The sequence below is a fragment of the Notamacropus eugenii genome, chromosome 4 (genome assembly GCF_028372415.1).
Source record: "Notamacropus eugenii isolate mMacEug1 chromosome 4, mMacEug1.pri_v2, whole genome shotgun sequence".
NCBI lineage: Eukaryota > Metazoa > Chordata > Mammalia > Diprotodontia > Macropodidae > Notamacropus > Notamacropus eugenii.
This window is the reverse complement of record NC_092875.1, coordinates 24,541,338-24,562,522: the sequence shown is the minus strand read 5'-3', so window position 1 is coordinate 24,562,522 and position 21,185 is coordinate 24,541,338. Positions and strand designations below refer to the sequence as shown.

The 21,185-nt window shown below is 43.2% G+C and overlaps 1 protein-coding gene and 1 long non-coding RNA gene across 3 annotated transcripts in view; one reads left to right on the top strand and one right to left on the bottom strand.

Moving 5' to 3' along the window:
- Window positions 1-11: 11 nt before the first annotated feature.
- On the bottom strand, window positions 12-5,844 carry LOC140499172 (uncharacterized). Its single transcript, XR_011965295.1, has 2 exons — window positions 5,078-5,844; window positions 12-377 (listed from the first exon to the last, which is right to left on the bottom strand). It is a non-coding gene; the product is annotated as an uncharacterized lncRNA (long non-coding RNA).
- A 24-nt stretch (window positions 5,845-5,868) lies between these two features.
- ACADS (acyl-CoA dehydrogenase short chain) overlaps window positions 5,869-21,185 on the top strand; it is a 20,901-nt gene continuing 5,584 nt past the window's right edge. For both annotated transcript variants that reach the window (XM_072600246.1, XM_072600247.1), the window contains exons 1-2: window positions 5,869-6,023; window positions 7,242-7,405. In XM_072600246.1, the coding sequence (XP_072456347.1) occupies window positions 5,978-6,023; window positions 7,242-7,405 (210 nt within the window). In that variant the 5' untranslated portion in view covers window positions 5,869-5,977. The remainder of the gene's footprint in view (window positions 6,024-7,241; window positions 7,406-21,185) is intronic.

Sequence of the window (21,185 nt, the reverse complement as noted above, 5' to 3'; positions counted from 1 at the left end):
ACAGAGAGAAGCATGGTTTGTCATGGCTTTATTTGTGATGTTTCTGGAAAGAGGCTTCTGGAAAAAGTTGTACAAGTGAACATAATTACAATTTGATTCTGCATGACTCACAATTCTTATTCAAAATGGGTGGTAAAGCCGTCTTTGGAAGTTTCTCTGCCACTCTGTACATTCTCCATGGGGAAAACTCTGTTCTTAAGGTAAGAGTACTGGGGTTCCAGTCCTAGCTCTGCCTCTAATATTAGGGCGCTTCCTGGTCAGACCATGTTTGTGCTGGATCTGGTTTTTGTACCACGTCTGAAGGGAGAACATTGAACACTGCCCTAGGGGTCAGCAGGATGGCAGGCGTGCCAAATGCAGATCAGTTCAAGAAGAGTCTGGAGAAGAGAAGAAGGGGGGCCATGATTGCTGTTGTACCTGTCAGGAGGGCAGACCTAAGAGCAGTGCATGGAGACAGCTACATGGCAAGTTTTGGCTCAGCCTGAGGGAGAATTTGCTAATAGCCCCCTTGATGGAGATTTCCAAATAGGACGACTGCTTGTGTGCATGTAGTAGAAGCCATCCTGTTCAGGGCCTGGCAGAACCAGAGCTTCCAATCTTAAGATTCTCTGGGATTAATAACATCCACTGGTACCATGAGGCTCTAACAAGGCTAATGCCTGGGAGAGCATCTTCTGCCGATGCCCCAAGCCAAGAGTTGACATCTGGAAGCTTTGATCACAGGCTCTCCTACTATTGAGTCACTACCACCATCACACACTTAACCTCAATTCCAGTCCTGGGAGCCTCTTTTAAAATTCACAAATACTAGAAGTTACCCATTCAGTTATGAACACCTGGTTAATGGTGGAGGGAGACCTTTGCAATTCCAGATTCCAAGCTGTAGTACCATAAGTGGGCTCAGCACTGGCAAGGCTTTTGTATAGTGTGTAGCACTCAAGTGCCCTGGCTCACTGGCTGCTCAAAGAATCCTGCTGGGCCATCTCACCCAATCTGTCTCCTGCTCCACAACTGTCCTTCCCTTCACCAAGTCCCTATTCCACATAATCACTGGAGGGAAAATGAACTTAAAATGTACACCTGTTACAGAATTGGGGAGTTTGTAAAGGGCCTCGGAAGCCTCTGATCCATCCTCTATAACACAAAGGGTTCCCTTTAAATAACTCCAGGAAGGCAGAACCTACTACTTTGGGGGACTTCCCATTATGATTTGAGGTGGCTTGATTTATGCAGATTTTCTTTAGGATAGATGTAAATTTGCCTCTTTTTTTTACCCACTGCCCCCAGTTCTACCCACTTTGGTCACTAAGATTTAGCACTGGGGGTATAGAGAAAAAGAAATATAGATCTTGCTCTCCAAAAGTCTGACATACTGTGATCAATAACATAGAAGTATTTGAAGATCTCCATAGATATATCTAGATATAGATACATATGTATCTCAATATGTATGTACACATCTTTTGAGGGGGAGGGAAGTTTGAGAACACTGACAGGTCCATCTAGAAAGGCTTGAATTGTGTTTGTCTTGAAGGAAGCAGAGGTGGGGAAGAAGAGCGTTCTGGGCATTCCTTTGTCTAGACAGGAAGGCAGGAGATGGGCTGTGTACACGTACTGAGTCAGTTTGAGTCAGTTTGGCTAAATGTGGTGTGTATGGGGGAGAAGAATGTGAAATTAGTCCTAAAAGATTAGAGCCATATTTTCAAGGGCTTTTAAATGTCTATTTTTCCCTAGGAGCAATAGGAACCCTGAAGCTTCTTGGGCAGATGAGAGGCATGGTCACATCCGTGCTTCAGGAGATGTCAGCTTGAAAAGTGAAGGAAGAATTGGATAGGGGAGATAGGAAGCAATGAGAAGAGAAGTGAGTCCAAGTGAGGGGAGACGAGTGCCTGAGATGAGCCTCAAGAAGGAAACAGCTGCTAAAGGTGATGTCAATGGACACAACTTGGCAACACCCTGAATGTGGGGGATAAATGAGAGAGAGAAGGGCCAAGGATGACTGGGATTTTGAACATGGATGTGCTTGTCAGCATTTAGAAAGTTAGGAAAAGGAATTTTATTTGGGGAGAGGGGGAAAAGATGAGTTCTGTTCCGGACATAATGAATTTGAGATGTCTTCAGGGCATACAGGTGGAGACACCCATTATGCAGCTAACCATGTAGGACTGGAGTCGAGAGAGGTAAAGACTGGAAATTTAGGAGGCATCTAAATAATTAGTTGAAATGGTTTTTTGTAAAGTAGCAAGATATAAAATAAGCCCACATAAATCAGCATTCCTATATATCAAATAGATATATAGGATCTGCAAGAAGAGATAGTAACAGATACCCCATTCAAAATTAACCCTAGACAGTATAAAATACCTGGGAATACACCTGCCAAAACACAGGAATTATATGAACAAAATTATGAGAAACTTTTTATACAAATAAAATCAGATTTAAACAATTGGTGAATATTAATTGGTAATGGGTAGACCCAGCCAATACAGTAAAAATGACAATTTTACCTATATTAATCTATATATTCAATACCATTCCAATTACAAAAAAATTTTTTACTGAGTTGGAAAAAGTAATAGAATTCATTTGGAAGAACCAAAGACAATAATGAAAAAGAGTGTAAAGAAAGAATGTTTAGCAGTACCAAATCTTAAAACTATGTTATAAGATAGTAATTATAAAAACTATCTGGTACTGGCTAAGAAATAGAAAGGTAGTGGAATGGAGTAGACATACAATTTACAGCAGCAAATGACTGTAGTAACCTTGTGCTTGACAAGCATAAAGATTTAAGTTTTGGGAATAAGACTTATTTGGTAAAAACTGTTGAAAAAGCTGGAAAGCCTGTTTAGCAGAAATTGAATATCTTACACTTATTTACCAAAATGACATAAAAATTGATACATGATCTAGATATAAAGAGATATTACAAAGAAAATTTGAAGAAAGTGGACCATATTATTACATATTATAAGACTTAATTTGTGGATACACTAAAAAGCTTTGGGAGATTGAAAAATGGATAATTTAATTTACATTAAGATTTTGTATAAATAAAACCAATCTAGCTAAGATTAGAAGGAAAACAGAAAATGGGAGGGATTTATAGACAGTTTCTCGGATAAAAGTCTCATATCTTAAGTATATAAAGAACTTTGTCAGATCTGTAAGAATATGAGTCATTTCAACTGATAAATGGTCAAAGGATAGGAACAAGCAGTTTTCCAGTGAAGAAATCAAGACAATTTATAGTCATGGAAAAATAATGCTCTAAATCATTATTGGTTAGGGAAATGGCAAATTACAACAACTTTGGGATATCAGTTTACACCTATCAGATTGGCTAAAATCATAGAAGAGGAAAGTGACAAATACTGGAGGGGATGTGTAAAAATTGGAACACTAATTCAGGGACAGCAATTTGGAATTCTACCTAAAGAGTTATAAAACTGCCTATATATCCTTTGACTCAGAAACCACTTCCAGGCCAGTTTCCTAAGATGAATAGAGAAAAAGGAAAAGAACCTATATGTTCTTAAATATCTACAGCAGCTCAGTTTGTGGTTGCAAAGAACTGGAAAGTGAGGGGATGCCCAATCGGGGAATTGTGGGAATTGTTGCAAGCTGTGGTATGTGCTTGTGATGGAATATTACTGTGCTATAAGAAATTATGAGCTTGGTGATTTTAGAAAAACCTGGAAAGACTTGCATGAAATAATGAGCAAAATTAGCAGAACCAAGGGAATATTGTATACAGTAACAGCAATATTGTTTTAAGAACAACTTTAGTGACCAAATAATTTTGATTAATATAAATACCCAGATTAACTATGTGTGTTCATCCTTCATTGCTGAAGAAGACCATGGCATAAGAGAAATGATGACATGACTTGCACTTGACTTTGAGTGAGTGAGGGCTGTGCAGATCACCAGCCTCACGGATGAGGCAGTTGGGGTTAAGTGACTTGCCCAAGGTCACACAGCTAGTGAGTGTAAAGTTTCTGAGGTGAGATTTGGACTCAGGTCCTCCTGACTCCTGCACTAGTGCTCTATCCATTGCACCACCTAGCTGCCCCCCAGATTAACTATAAAGGACCTATGAAGGAAGATGCTATCTACATCCAGAGAAATAATGGAAAATAGAAATATGTGTAGTATGGTTTTACACATGTACATATTTGTGTATAATGGTACTCAAGATGTCTATGGAAGGGAATGGAAAGGGGGGAAAAGAAAGTTATAACTTTATTATAAATTTAAAAGTAAAGGCAAGTTGTATAGAAAAGAATTGCAGTTTCATGCGTAATGGGGGAAACCCTGTTGTACTTTGATATGGAAGTGCTTGTTTCATTAAGTTTAGAATAAAAAAAAATTTAAACTGGGGAAAAAAAAAATTTGGGAGGCATCTGGCATCCCACGGGAACTAAAATCTTTTCTATCAAGTTTGGGGGTTGGAATCTAGATTGCCCAGTTATGGTCTTGTTTCCAACATAAAGGTCCTCTTTGAAAACGAAAGGAGGAAAGGCGATATCTCCTAGGTAGCTTTCCACTCCTCATCTGAGACGTTTCAGGAGGAGACAGGGTTTGCTAGCCATGAGAGCAGACTCACCAGCCTCTGGAAGGATAACCTCTGCCCCTCCCTCTCACCCCGACTCTGGGTAGGATGTTGATTTCCCAAAAACCCTTTCAATTACTGACAGGTTATACTTTCCTCTAAGTAGTTGGGTTTCCCTCCAGGTTACACATTACCAGTCAAATCAACAAACATTTCTTAGGTGTATTGAAGGTGTCAGGCAGTGTGTTGAGCCCTTGGGGCTACAAGTAGAAAAAGAAAGTTCCTGCCCTTGTCTAGCGGGTGAAGACAGCACCAAAACCCAAAAGCGAACTTGGGGTTTGAGGAGGAACATTTGGGGGCGTGATGGAGAAGTCAAAGAAACCCTAAATGGGCGCTGCCAGGTGGAAGGTGAGACATCTGAATACACTTCTAGTTCCTTCAACCAATCCTCGTATCCAAGCAGAGGCTGGATGACATGAAGCAAGGGAGATGGGAGCAAGGCTTGGGTTTGAATCTCACCTCATACTGGTAGGGGGCAATTTAATTTCACGGAATAGTAGCTTTCAGTCGTGCGCAGACTCTGACCCTGTTTGGGGTTTTCTTGGCAAAGATACTGGAGGGTTTGCCATCTCCTTGTCCAGCTCTTTTTACAGCTGAGGGAACTGAGTCCGACAGGGTGAAGTGACTTGCCCAGGGTCACACAGCTAGGCAGCGTCTGAGCCAGATTGGGACTCAGGAACAGGAGTCTTCCTGGGGCCCGGTACTCACCCGCTGCCCAGGACTTGCCCAAGCCTTTAGTGAGTGCCTGCTGCGTAAGAGCTTCGACCGGAATCTCCGAACGAGCTCGGAACGTAAATATCCCCGTCTTGCTGTTGCCGAAACCGAGGCCGACCAGTTAAGGGAGTCCCGGGGTCCCAGAGCTAGCCAGTGCTGGAGGTGGACTGGGGAGGGGTGGCTGGAGATGGCCAGCTCCCCGGAGGCTCTCTGCACACAAGATGCTCCGCGGCCCTCGAAGCCCGTGGTGACCGCGGCTATCGCTTCGTTCAGGGAGGGCGCGCTGCTAATCCCGAGGCACCGGGAGAACAAGAAGGGGGCTGTGGTCTGGGGGCTCCCGGGCCCCGCTCCCCGCCTCCCGCTGCCGGAGCGCCGCCCAGCCTTCGCCACCTTTGGATTGGGTGTGGGAGAGCGCGGGTAAGGCTCGGCCTCCGGGGGAGCACCGCTCTCTGCTGCGGGGCGGGGCCTCCGCGAGGGGGCGGGGCAGGACTCTTGGAGGGCGTGGCCTGCCGCGTGGGGCGGGGCCTGTTACTTAGGCCTCGTCGTGTCCGGCGCGGGGGCGGGGCCTGGAGGTCACTACCATCTTCCCTGTGGCGGGGGAGAGCCACGCTGCTGACTGACCGACGGACGGACTGACGGACGGCCATGGCTGTCTCCCTGCTGGTCCGGGGCTGCGGCCCGGTCCGCCGAGGTGAGTGCGGGTCAGGCCGCGTCCGGGCGGGGGCGGCTCTGGGCGGGGTCCCTGTGGCGCGACCTTTGCCCCACTCCGGCCAGGCCGCGCCGCCGCCCCTCGTCTCCTCCTAGCCCCCCCGGCGCCCTCTGCCCTCCTGGGGGGCCCCCTGCAGCCGGACCCCAGGACCCCGGGCCCTCAGTGAGCCCCCGCTCCGGCCCCCCCAGCCCCCCCAGGGCCACGAGAATGGGGGGCTCCGGGGGGATGTCCCCACGGGGGCCTGGCGGGGGGCGGGAGCCGAGGGATGCAGCCCGGGGCGCGCCGAGCGGCAGGGAGCGAGCGGAGGTCAGGGCCGCCCCGTCTCCTTTTACAGGGGGGGAAACTGAGGCCCAGGGGTGTGTCTCCCGGGTGGTAGCGCGGACCCAGACTAGGCTGGGGGCCTGGCGGGGGCTGATCGCGCTGGTGCCAGAAGGAGAGGCCGTTGGCATTTGATCAAACAGTAAACATTCATTAAGCGCTGCCGTAGGTGCTGGGGTTACACATATCGATAAGCCCCGCCTGGAGCTTCGCGTCCTGTACGAGTGGGGGTGGGGGTCAGAGGAGGTCCATAGGCTCCCCAAGAGTGGGGCTGCGGACAGCCCTGCAGACAGAGGTCCAGTCCCAGGGACCCAGGGCACCGAGGAGTGAGGAGCCAGGCTTGTGGCACCACGAGATTCCTAAGCATTAGTTTCCTGGGGAAGAAGGAGCGCCTGGTGGAGGGTTCAGAGAAGTCATAAGCAAGGGAGCTGGTGGGAAATAGGGAGAAGGTTCAGAGCCAGAGTGGTGGCTGAGGGTGTCGAGGGAGGGCATGAGGATAGAGAAATAACTTTTGGGGAAACAAGTTTAATTATTTTATTATGGCAGAGGATAAGGAGGAAGAAACCAGAGCTGAGGATAGTTCCAGGTTTATCAATATGAGCGATCTAGGAGGGTGATCGTGCTCACAGCATTAACTGAGATTCATTAATTGAGGAACAGATGAGGTCACCAAGAGACGAGAGCCTAGGACAGAGCCTTGGAAATTTTTTGCCTTCGTTGTGTACTATATTGGAGAGACTTTGGAGACAGACGCCATCTCTTCAGATATCAGCTCCAGTATTTCCTGGGGCCTGGGTTACTCATCTGTAGGACAGGTCCCCCTTCCGGTCCCTGCCACATCCATATCTCTGCTCCTGTGACCTTGACCTCTGTCCTGGACAGCTCTCTGTTCCTGGGGCTGGAGGCAGCTGCACACCATCTACCAATCTGTAGAGCTGCCCGAGACGCACCAAATGCTCCGCCAGACGTGCCAGGATTTTGCCGAGAAGGAGCTGGCCCCTGTTGCTGGACAGCTGGATAAGGAGCACCTCTTCCCTGGTGATCAGGTAAGTGCCTCGATTCTGCCCCCCATGTTAGTGGGACCTGGACAGAGGCTAAAGGAGCATGGACGTTAGTGAAAACAGGTCAGCTGGAGACAGAAAAGTGGTGACGGGGTTTTGACCTCTGCTGCTCCTCGGGGGTCTTTAAGACCTTTAAGCCATGTCTAAGTTAACTCCTTTCTGGGGACTTGTTACAAAATGTCAGGGTTGGAAGGGATTTCAGAAGCCATGCCAGGTGATCTATACATGAATGGGGATGCCTGTTACTGTGTCTTTAAAATGCTCATCCAACCACTGCTGAAAAGCCAGGGAGAGGGAAGCACTAAGTGGAAACCTTCCAGTCTGACTTTGGGTTGGAAGGTTTTCCTTACATTGACCCTAAATGTGTCTCCCTGAAGCTTCTATCTCTGCCCTTTGGAGCCAAGCAGTACACACCAGACCTCTTACATGAAGGCCTTTTCGGTATTTTAAGAGACTTGCAATATTTTTTTGATCACTATCTTGTCAGGACTTTCCTTGTCCAGGTCAAATATCTCCAAGCTCTTTGTCCAGTCCTTGTACATCATGTTGTCTTGGTCATCATCAGTACCTTCTGGTTGCCCTCCCCAGAGGTATCTCCAGCTTATAATTGTCCTTTCTAAATGTGGTGCCCAGAACTGAACAATGACTCTTACCAAGAGACCAGCAATGTCATTAGGTTCTGTACTCTAGAAGGGAACAGTCAGGAACCCACACCTACATTGTACAGAAAGGTGGTTGTTACTGATTGCAGCAAAATGTGAGTTTTAATTCTGTGACTGCTGTAAACTGCTATTTATACATTTAAATGACAGGCAAATCCCAGTTTTGTTTTGTAACTTGGCTTTACCGTAACCAAACCAGCATGGTCTAATACATGAAGTTCTTGTTCAGTTATTTTCAGCTGTGTGTGACTCTGTGACCCCATTTGGGGTATTTTTGGCAAAAATACGAGAATGGTTTATTGTTTCCTTCTCCAGTTTCATTTTACAGTTGAGGAAACTGAGGCAAACAGGGGCAGGTAACTTGCTGTCTTCTTGACTCCAGGCACTCTACCCATTATGCCACCTAGCTGCACCAGTACAGCAAGAGTTGACCTCAAGGTCAAGAAGACCTGCGTTCAAGTCCCAACTCTGACATTTATGGGCTTTGGGACCCTGAGCAAATCTCTTAATCTCTCAGAACTGTAGAACCTTCACAGAATAAATCCCCTTAATGAAAGGATTTGTTCTGTGAAATTTGAACTCTATCCAAAGGCTGTGTGCAGGGACCTTGAGGCTGCAGGTTCCTCACCCCTGCTCTATGCAGTTCTCTCTGTGAATTGCAGCAAGCTTCCTCACCTGAGAGTTCCTACACTGATGGAATCATCAGCTCAGTACCCATCCCTGTCTGATTATAAGAGATCAGTCTCTGTTCAAAAACAAATGGTTCTTTTTGACCTTTCTTTTCCCAGATCCATTTCGCCCATAATCAGATGGACAGAAATGATTTCTGAATGACCTCTGAGGTCCTTTCTAAAGCACACATTCTTGCACCCCTTGCATCATAATTATTTTTACGCGCTATCATGTCTCCTCCCAGAATGTAAACTTTTTGTAGACTCTTTCATCTTTGTGTCTCTCTCTAGGCCTTACTGGTACCTACTAGGTAATAGATAAGCATTTAGTTTCAGTAAAGGTAATTTCATTGTTGTCTCTCTGAGAATGAGTAAACTTTGTACAAACAGGGATAGTAGTACGGGGGAAAGAGAGAGACAGACAGACATACAGACAGAGAGAGAGACAGCTACAGTCAGTCAAATGAAACTTCAGGCTGCACTTTTTGTTGTAGTTATAACTGGCTTGAATTATAATCTGAAATTGATTTTAGATATAATCCTAGTTATTAGTCACCATAATTATTCTTCTTTGTTTTTTTCTATATATTTTATTTGTTTCATTAAATATTTCCCAATTACATGTAAAAATTTTAACATTCATTTTAAAATATTTTGAGTTCCAAATTCCCTCTCTCCTATCCTCGCCCACTTCTTGAGAAGGTAAGCAATTTGATATCGATTATACATGTGGAGTCATGCAAAACATATTTTCATGTTAGCTATGTTGCAAAAGAAAACACAAATAAAATAAAACAAAAATCAAGTTTAAAAAGTGTGCTTCAATTTGTATTCAGAATTCATCAGTTTTCTCTCTGGAGATGGATAGCATTTTTCATCATGGATCCTTGGGAATTATCTTGGATCACTATCTTTACCAGAGCAGCTAAATCTTTCACAGTTGATTATGCTTACGATACTGCTTCTGTGTACCATATCTTCCTGGTTCTGCTAATTTCCCTTTGCATCCGTCCCTATAAGACTTCCCAGGTTTTCTGGAAAGACTTACATGAATTGATGCTGAATGAAGTGGACAGAGTCAGGAGAACATTGTACACAGTAACGGTAATGTTGTACAGTGATCAGCTTTAATAGACTTAGCTCTTCTCCGCAATACAGTGATCCAAGACAATTCCAAAAGACTCATGATGGAAAATGCTATCCACATCCAGAGAAAGAACTGATGGAGTCTGAGTGAAGATGGAAGTATACGGTTTTTACTTTCTGTTTTTCTTGTGTTTTTTTCCTTTTGTTTTGCTTCTTTCACAACATGACTATTGTGAAAGTGTGTTTTATATGACAGCACATGTATAACCTGTATTAGCTGTCTTGGGGAAGGTGTACCAAGGAGGAGAAAAAGGGAAATATGTAACTCAAAATCTTATAAAAAATGAACGTTGAAAATTGTAATTGGAAAAAATAAATACTGTTTACATAAAAAAGACTTCCCAGATTTTTCTGAAACCATCCCACCCATCATTTCTCATCATATACCACTACTTCTTCGGTCATTCCCCAGTTGAAAGCATCTTTTCAATTTCTGATTCTTTGCCACCACAAAAAGAGCTGCTGTAATGTTAAAAGAGTTACAAATATTGTCTTTCCATGTAGGAATGTAAACAGTTCAACTTTAGTAAGTCCCTTATGACTTCTCTTTGCTGTTCACCTTTTCATGGTTCTCTTCATTCTTGTGTTTGAAAGTCAAATTTTCTTTTCAGCTCTGGTCTTTTCATCAAGAATGCTTGAAAATCCTCTATTTCATTGAAAGACCATTTTTTCCCCTGAAGTATTATACTCAGTTTTGCTGGGTGGGTGATTCTTGGTTTTAGTCCTAGTTCCTTTGACTTCTGAAATATCCTATTCCATGCCCTTCGATCCCTTAATGTAGAGGCTGCTAGATCTTGTGTTATCCTGATTGTATTTCCACAATACTTGAATTGTTTCTTTCTAGCTGCTTGCAATATTTTCTCCTTGACCTGGGAACTCTGGAATTTGGCCACAATGTTCCTAGGAGTTTCTCTTTTTGGATCTCTTTCATGCGGTGTTCTGTGGATTCCTTGAATATTTATTTTGCCCTCTGGTTCTAGAATCTCAGGGCAGTTTTCCTTGATAATTTCATGGAAGATGATGTCTAGGCTCTTCTTTTGATCATGGTTTTCAGGTAGTCCCAAAATTTTTACATTGTCTCTCCTGAATCTATTTTCCAGGTCAGTTGATTTTCCAATAAGATATTTCACATTATCTTCCATTTTTCCAATCTTCTCGCTATGTTCTGTGATATCTGTCTTTCTCACAAAGTCCTTAGCGTCCATCTGTACCATTCTAGTTTTGAAAGAACTATTTTCTTCAGTGAGCTTTTGAATCTCCTTTTCCATTTGGCTAATTCTGCTTTTGAAAGCATTCTTCTCCTCATTGGCTTTTTGAACCTCTTTTGCCAATTGAGTTAGGCTAGTTTTCAAGGTGTTAACTTCTTCAACATTTTTTTGGTTCTCCTTTAGCAGGGAGCTGATCTGCTTTTCATGCTTTTCTTTCATCCCTCTCATTTCTCTTCCCAGTTTTTCCTCCACCTCTCTAACTTGATTTTCAAAATTCTTTTTGAGCTCTTCCATGGCCTGAGCCCATTGGGTGGGCTGGGACACAGAATCCTTGATTTCTGTGTCTTTGCCTGATGGTAAGCATTGTTCTTCCTCATCAGAAAGGAAGGGAGGAAATGTCTGGTCTCCAAGAAAGTAGCCTTCAATAGTTTTATTTCTTTTCCCTTTTCTGGGCATTCTCCCCAGCCAGTGACTTGTCCTCTGAATATTCTCCTCACTCCCACCTCGCCTCCTGGTCCTCCCAGCCAGAGTTTGGGGACTGAGATTCAAATGCTGCTTCCCACCTTAGGGCTTTTGGCAGGGGCAGGGCTGCTATTCAGTGTGAGAATTAAGTTCAGGTGGTCAGGTCGGGGCAGGGCCACCTCTCAGGCTCTGTTCCCTCAGGGGGTTTATGCACAGACCTTCCACAATGGATCCAGGCTCCCGCCCGCTTGGGGAGCCCCTGTCTGCAGCTGCCTCTCAGCTTCTACCTCCCGGGGGGGCCCGAGCCATGGGGGCACCCCACTCCCCTCTCGACCCGCCAAAGAGACTCTCTCACCAACCCCCATCACCTGTGGGTGGCGGGACTTGTGCCGCCGCTGGAGATCCCGTCCCTGAAGCCTGCTCGGATCTGTACCTCTCGGAGCCGCGGCCGCCGTAGGTCTGGGCTGGGCTCCGCGTCTGCAGCGCGACGGACCTTTTGTGAGAGGTTTGCAGGTCCCTCTGTGGGTGGAGGGACCCGCGTGGCCACTGGAGATCCCGTCCCTGTAGCCTGCTCGGATCTTTTCCTCTCGGTGTCACGGCCACTGCAGGGCTGCCCTCTGCTCCCGGTCCCGGCGCCCAGTCCGCAGCGCGAAGGACCCCCCGCGAGAGGTTTGCAGGTCTCTCTGAAACAGAAATCTCCCTCGCTCCAATATTCCGTGGCCTCTGGGTGCAGAATTCACTGTGAGTTTGTCCCCTCTAGCCATTCTGTGGGTTGTGGGTTCGGAGCTATGTGTATGTGCGTCTTTCTACTCCGCCATCTTGGCTCCGCCCCCCCAAAAAGAGCTGCTGTAGTGCATAGGTAAATCTTTTTCTCTTTTCTTTGATCTCTTTGTGATACAGGTCAGAGTTTTACAGCCCTTTGGGTATAGTTCTCAGTAGTTCAGAATTGTTCTCTGGAATGATTGGACTAGTTCACAGCTCCACCCCCAGTCCATTAGCGTCCCAGTTGTCCCACATTTCCTTCAGCATTTTCATCTTCCTTTTGCCTCTTCAGTTCTCTTTAGCCTCTCCCTGCCCAAATCTATTTCTATAAGAAAGTAGCTTAATTCATTGTCTCTGAACAGGGAGCGTTCTCATACTAGGATCAGGTGAGCCTCTGTGGAGAATGAGAGCAGTCCTGGAAGCTGAAATAGATAATTAGAGCCCCAGGAATTTAACAGTTCCAAGGGGATCAAAGAAGAAGAAAACATCTGAGACCTTTGAATGTTCTTCAGCTAGTTATTTTCTTGTTATGGACTCTGCTGCTTCTCCACCAAGTTTGCTCATTTAGGGCGTCATTCACTTCCTTTTCCATATTTTCTATTATTTTCTCTTCTCCTTTCCCCAGCCCCAAACTTCTCGCTTTTGCTGTATTTCCAGCAGAGCATTCAGAATTCAACATTCACTATATTTGAGAGTACTTAAATTGGACGTCACCAGAAATAACCCTGGCTTTTTTCTCTAAAATGTAAATTTCTCTGTGAAACGTATTAACTTTTAGCAACTTTCATATGGAAACACATCTGGGCAGGGCCAAAGAGTAGTTGTTGACTGCTGCTGGCCAAGCTGGATCTCAGTACAAAGTTCTGGATGTTGCCTGTTATGGTCTACTATCACGTAAGGCAGAAATTTTCTTTGGAGTTTCTGTTTTGATCTTCCTTGTCACCATAGTAGCTTTCTGTGTTCAGGTTCTTTTTTGGGGGGGTTGCTTATTTTTCCAGCCTATTTCCCCCCTAAAATTTATTAATTTATTTGTTTTCAGTTTTCATCCATCACTTCCATAAGTTCCAAATTTTCTCCCCCTCCTTTCCCCCTCCTTCCCCAATCCCATATGAGTTCTACACATGCATTTCTATTAGTCATGTTGCAGCCTATTTCTTGAGTTTTAACTTGATGTTGGGCTTTGCTCCTGAGTTGGGAAGGGCACTATCCTAAGCTTCAGGCTTTCAGAGCTAGTTCTGGGGGTCTGTAAGTTTTCAGTTCTTTCAAGGTGGTGTGATCTAAGGAGAAGTGTGTTTACTGCTCCCTTGGCCTGTGCTCTGGTCTGTGAGCAGTTGTAACCAGGGTCTTTGCCTCTCTTTTTCCATAAGCTTTGGTATACTAGAGAATGTGACCCACATCTGCATATGGGCAATGCAACAGAATTCTGAACCCATGTCAGCAAAGGGACCCCCATAATCTCCTTCTGACCATCTGTCTGGCCCCTTACCTTCTGTGAGCTGAGAGTTCCCAAAGCTACTGCTGATTCAGTTGCCCCCAAGGTCACAGCTTGTTTGCTGAGGTGAGGCCTGCTACAGTCTTGCCAGGATACTGCCTACTCTGGACTGAGCTCCACTCTCACCACAGTGCCACAGGCCTTTTCTGTTGACCTTTTAAGTTGTCTGAGACTGGAAAATTGTTTTGTCCTGTCCTTTCATGGTTCTGATGCTCCAGAATTTGTTTTAAGGAACAATTTAAAGTTGTTTGGAGGGGAATTTGGGAGAGTTCGGGTGAGTCCCTGCTTTTTTTCCACTATCTTGGCCCTGCTCTTCAGCTTTTATACTTTTAAAAGCATTTTTCAGTTCATTATTTGATCCTCATAACAACTCTATCAGTCAGGTGGGGTGAAGGCTCATGAAATTCTCATTTGATAGGTGGGGAACTGACACAGAGTAGGTGAGTTACTGACACATCAATTGGTACTGCTCCAAAACCGTTTGAATATTGGGCATTATTGGGAACCATGTTGACCAAGTCAGAGATTCATGCTATTTCACGTCAGCTGTGCATTCACTGCAGCCTGAAAATTATGTTCAATGAAGGTACTACCCATGTCAGTCATTCGACAAATATTTATCAAGCTCCAGCCAAGTGCCAGGAATTGGGCTGGGCACAAGTGACCCGGGGCTAAAAAGCAAAAGTTTGTGCCATTTGTATATTCTATCGGGGAAAGAACATGTACATATATAAATACTTAGGCAGTAAGTAATACATGAATATGAGATCATTTGAGGGGGAAGGCATGAAGCCTTCTGATCTGATAAGGCCTCACATACTTCTCGTGTGAGGAAAGTATCTTATATGCCATAAATGTTACCTAAAGGTGAATTATTAGTCTGGCTTTTTAAATTCATTTTTATAGACTCCCTTTCACTTATCACAGCAGTTATTTTAAATATTTTTCTTTCTGCCATAGTCCGACACCCAAACCTGCCTTTCTGTGCTGTGTTCTTGCTTAGATGAGAGCCTTGTTTCCGATTTTACTGTGAAGGCTGTGATGTTCTCACATGAACTCCTTCAGCTTCCCTCCTCCCAACCTCAAAAAAATTTTAATTTCTTTGCCACATTCTCCCCTTCTGTCTCAGAGCAAGAAGTGGATAATATAAGTAAAAGACTCAGCAAACCCTATAGCACCATAGAAATTTTAGCTTTTATTTTCTGTATCTATACCCATCCCATTCTATGTCCTTCTAGACTTTCCTCTATAAATCAAAATATTCTCTCTTTGTCTCTCTCTGTCTCTCTCTGTCTCCTTCCCTCCCTCCCTCTCCCCTTCTCCCCATCTTCCTCCCTCCCTCCCTCTCTGTCTGTCTGTCTGTCTGTCTCTCTCTCTCTGTCTCTCTGTCTCTCCCCCTCCTCTCCCCCTCTCCCTCACTCCCTCATCCTCCTCCCTCCTTCCATCTCTTTTACTGACTACATTCCCATCTGTCCATAAACATGTTCAGGTCTCTTATGTATTAGGGAAACTTCCCCTTAACGCTATAAGCTGTCATCCTGTATCTCTCCTACTCTTCACTTCCAAACCTTCTAGAAAGAAGAGGCCACTCGAGATACAAGGACGAAGGATGAAATAATCACACGTGGTTAACTCGCATACAGTGTTCAGGAGGATGCCTGTTATACTCTGCTAACTGTCACAAAGGGCAGAATTCTCTGTATTGGCCAATGGTATTTTCATTGCCAGCTCTGGTCTTTTCTTCATCTTCATCCTTCTCTGCCTGTCACTGCCTTTGACCCTGTTATCCAATCTCTCTGGATGTTCTTTTCATGCTGGGTTTTTATGATAAAACACACATATAGTGTATCTTTTGTGGTCAGTTTAATTTTGTTCTTTTTTCTCTGGGGAACTTTCTGATTTTCTCCAAATTTAGACTTCTTCTTGGTTCCTCTTTTTTTTTCCACTGATGAAATGGTTAGGTGTCTGAGTAGGCCTTATTCCTGGTTCCATAAGTCTGTGGGTTAACCCTGAACTGATGTCTATTACTGGTCTTGCCCAGATGTCCTCCTGATAGTGGTCTTCTCTGGGGTCTTGTAGGCCTTGTTTTAAAGTCAAGCTCAGCTCCAATCTGAAATACCACATAGTAGTTGGAGAATTTTGGATATATGACTATGCCTACTCTTTCTGCTGGCCTAGCAACTCTGCTCCAGTTGTAGTTAAGAGAAGAGTTGTCCCCAACCTATTCCAAGATTTCAGCTCAGCTGCTAAGAACGGGGCTTTTATCTATCACCCAAAGTCAGTAATCAACTCTGGGACCCCTGAATTTCTTCCAAGTAACTGTTCATCCAGAGTACAGATGAGTAGTGAGCATTCACAGAAATCCTAGGGACTCCTCAGAACTCCCCAACAAGGTTGAAGGGAGAAGGGACTGGTAGAGCCAGAAACCCCCAGAGTGACACTTGTAATTAAGAACTGGAAACTGGAAAGAAAGGAAATGCTCATCGATTGGGAAATGTCTGGAAAAACTGGACTAGGTGAATGTGGTGGAATATACTGTTCTGTGAGGTCTTGTGAGCATGATGGATTCAGAGAAACCTAGAAAAGTTTGTGCAGACTTCAGGGGAGCAGAAGGAAGGGAGCCCAGTCAGTGGATCTGGTTACACAGTGACCACAGTAATATCAAGGAAAAGGGCATTGGGAGACTTGGGAGCTCTGGTCAGTGCTGTGGGCTGTGGAAGGCCAACGAAGTGGCCTTCCCACCTGTTGGCAAAGGTGAAGAAGAAATGAGCGGCAGAATAAGATATGTATTTTCAGACAAAGCCAACATGTTCGTTTAATGTACTTGCCTGTATTTATTGGCAACAAGAGAAACCTTCTCTTTGTGGGGCAGGCTATGAGAACTAAAAAAGGAACATCAATGGAAAATTCACAGAAGGGAACAGACAGACATTCAGAAGGGAACCTTACTATTGTGTCAAATTTAATCATGTCAACTTAAAAAAAAACCTGTTTGTCATGGAAGTTCATAGTTTTGTATTCAGTCCTCTTTTTGGCTATTGAAATGTTCACATTTGTTAATGATTAAGTTTATAATAAAAAAGAAATGCCTGAAATGAACATTGCGCTAGGACAGACCCAAGCCTGTGTTGACCTTGGCCCAGGGCCCTCCTCAGCTTCCTGTCTCAGGGCATGGAGAGGGAGCATGGTGGCTTCATAAGGGGAGCAGAGTGGACCCAGGGGACTGTTTCATGGCATCCCTCCCCTCCCAGGATGGAATCATTCAGGGGACCTTTTAGCAACAATGCGAAGGACTGAGGCTTTTCCTTCTAGGAAGTCTGGAGAGTGGTACATTGTGTGGTACATTGGATGGTGTGACATTTGTAACTCTGCCACAATACTCAAAGAAGGTGCAGGCTTTGTTTGCACAAACAAAAGGCCCTTCCACTCTCAGGTTTTTTGGGAAAAAAAAGTGCTTCCCACAACAAATGAAAGAAGAGTTTTAATGTGAAAACAACAGGGGCTGAAAGATCCCAAAAGGCAGAGAGGAATTTTGACCTGTGGCAGGAGGTTGGAGGGTGGAAGAATGTTACAGGGAGAAGAGGGAGAAGGAACACTCTCATTTGAAACTTAAGAAACAGATGAAAGACTCTTCCCAAGGAGAAAGGAAAAGGTACACTCTGAAGGGGAATCTGAAGAGGAAGCAGCTGTTCATTCTTAAAGAAATGATTACTGAGGATGATTGTGGGAAGATGGTGGAATAAGGCAGGAAATGACTTGGCTCTCCCAGATTCCTCTCCAAGTAACTTAAAACCACACCTCAAATTGAATTCTGGAGCAGCAGGTATGATAAAAAGTTGGGGTAAAGTTCTCGTCCAGCCTAAGACAATTCAGGACAACATTAGGAAAGATTTGACCTATGGGTGGTGTTCAGACTGGAGCAAAGTGCAGATGCTGCCATGTCAGCAAGCAGCAAGCAGCAAGCCTAGGGACCAGTTGTGTCAGCATGGCTTCCAAAACTTTTGCCTCATCTGGGCAAATCAGGGGAAGATTGCATTACTGGAATTGGATGAGGGGCCCAGGCACTTTGACCCAACTCAGTCCCAGGATGTAGCTATAGGTGAGGAGGAAGGAGCACACCCTGGTGAGTCCAGGAGCAGAGGAGGTGAGGGCCCTGTTTGAGGTTCCAAGATAGAGAGGACTAATTGTGGTCACTCTTAGGGTGTGAAACTTCCAGGATGGAGGGGTGAATTGATGCTTCTTGCAGTGGTGCATTTTCAGGACCTCAGGGAGTGAGAGCATTTGCAGTGGTAGTGTTTCAGGGATCCTGATCATGGCTTGGTGGTGGAGAGGAATACCTGAGGTCATTCATAAACCAAGGCATCAGCCAGAAGAGCAGTGACCACACCTGGCCTTTGATCATAGTATATTGGAAGAACCAAAAACTCAGAGACCTCCAGATAGAGCTTGGAAAACAATAACAGGAGAAACCTGAAGCCTGAGACATTATTCCCCTACACTCAAAAGAACAGAGCCTAACTCATTAAAAGTGAATAAAAAACAGAAAAGGAACCAATGATGGATAGTTTCTATGGTCATAGAAAATATATCACATTTTAAACTCAGAAGAAAACAATGAAGTCAAAATAGCTACTTGTAAAGCTTCAAAGAAAATGTAAAATGGACAGAAAAATAAGTATTGGAAGAGCTTAAAAAGGACTTTAAAAATTAAATAAGAGACGAAGAAGAAAAATGGGAAAATATTGGAATAATACAAGAAAATTTTGAGCAGTTGGAAAAAGAGAACCAAAAAAAAGAAGAAAACTCTTTAAAAATTAGAATTGGACAGAGGAGAAAACTAACTTCATAAAATGTCAAGAAATAAAAAAAATTTAAAAAAGTAGAAGAGAATGTGAAATATCTCATTGGAAAAACAATTGATGTAGGAAATAGATCAAGGAGAGATAATATTGTTGAATTTATCTGAAAGTCATGATCAAAAAAAGAGTCTAGACATTATACTTCAAGAAATTATTAAGGAAAATTGCCCTGAAGTTTAGAACTAGAGAGTGAAATAGAAATTGAAAATATGTACTGGTCCCCACCTGAAGGAGATCCTAAAATGGAAAGCCACAGAAACATTATAGCTAAGTTTCAAAGCCCCCAAGTCAAGGAAAAAATATTACAAGTAATTAGAGAGAAATAGTTCAAATATTGTGGAGTTATAGTTATGATAACACAAGATTTAGCAGTTTCTGCTTTAAAAGACTGAAGCCATAGAATATGATATTCTGAAAAGCAAAGGAGCTGGATGTGCAACCAAGAATTGCTTGCTCAGCAAAGCTGAGTATAATCCTACACAGGAAAGATGAATATTTAATGAATTAAAGGACTTCCTGATATTCTTGAGGAAAAGGCCAAAACTGTACAGAAAATATGACATAAGTATGACAAGAAACATAAGAAGGTAAACATGAAAGACTAATCATGAGGGATTTAATAAGGTTAAACTATTTATTGTCTTATATGGGAAAATGATCATTGTAACTCTTAAGAATGCTAAAAAAGAGTAGACATGGATAGAGGGCTTGGATTTGATTTGGTTATGATGAGGTGACCCTAAAAAATAAAACTGGACAGGCAGAGGTAAAATGGAACAAATTATCTCATACAAAAGAGGTGTGAATAGAAGAACCTTTACAACGGAGGGGAGGATGGGCAATGTGGGAACCTTATTTTCATTGGAACTGGGTTAAAAAAGAAATAACGTATACATTTATTTGGATATAAAAAGTCTTCTTAAATTACAAAGAAATAGGAGGGCATGGGGATAGGCTAAGGGAGGTGTGTGCAGATTCAGGAGGCAGTGGTCAGAAGTCAACTAGATTTCTGAGAAGGGAGGGATAGGATAAAAAGAGAGGAGAAACAGTGGGGGGGATAGGGTAGAGGGAAACACATAACTAGTCATTATAATTTTGAATGTAAATGGGATGAACTCACTCATAAAAGGGAAATGGATGGCAGAATGGATCAAATACTAGGACCCAACAGCTTGTTGCTTACAAGAAAAATGAGATTCACACAAAGAGTAAAAATAAGAGTCCAGAATTTGTTATGCTTCAACTGATATAAAAAGTAGCAGGTGATCATGATTTGAAACAAAGTTAAAGCTAAAACAGATTTTAATTAAAAGAGATAAGCAGGAAAACTACCCTATGTTAAAGAAAGTACCTTAGAGAATGAAGTAGCATCAGCACTAGACATCTATGTACCAAATGCAATACTGTCCAGATTTATAAAGGAAAAGGTAAATGAACTGTAGGTGAAAACAGACAGCAAAGCCATAGTGGAGGGGAACCAACATCTCGCCTCTGGGAACTAGATAAATCTCACCAAAAACTACATAAGAAAGAAGGAAATGAAGAGTCTTAGATAAGCTAGATATGCTAGATGTCTGGAGAGAACTGAAGGCGAAAAGAAACCCAACGTACCATTTTCTCAGTAGTATGTGGAACCTTTACAAAAATTGACCTTATATTAGAACATACAAATCTTATAGTCATATATAGCAAAGCAGAAATAATAAATGTGTCCTTTTCAGATCATAATGCAATACAAATCATATTTAATAAAGGACCATGGAAAAAGAATAAATGTTAATTGGAAACTAATCTTAAAGAATGAGTGGGTCAAAGATCAAGTCATAGGAACAATAAATTTACTGAAGAGAACGGTAATGGGACAGCATACTAAAACTTATGGGATACAGCAAAAGCAGTAATCAGGAAAATGTATATTTTAAATATTTACTTCAGTAAAATAGAGAAAGCAGATCAATGAATTGGGTATGCCATTTAAAAAGATAAAAAAAAATCAAATTGAAAATCCCCCAATTAAACCCCAAATTGTAAATCCTGAAAATTAAAGATGAAATTAATGAAAATGAATGTTAGAAAACCATTGCCGTGGTAAATAAAACTAGGCGCTAGTTTTATGAAAAAAAAATCAGCCAATAAAACAGATAAACCATTGGTTAGTATGATTTTAAGAAAACCAAATCAATAGTCTCAAAAATGAAATAGGTGAATATACTACTAATGCAGATGATATTAAAGCAATTAGGAGTCTTTTTGCCCAATTATGTGCCAATAAATATAACAATCTTAAGTAAAATGGAAGAATACTTACAAAAATATAAACTGCCCTGTGTAGCAGTAGAGGAAATAGAATAAACCTATTTTAGAAGAAGAAATTGAGCCGGCCATAAATGAGCTTCCTAAGAAAAAGCCTCAGGACCAGATTTACAAGTGAATTCTACCAAACATTTAAAGATCAGCTCGTTCCAATGTCAAATAAATTATTTAGAATAACAGGCAAAGAAGG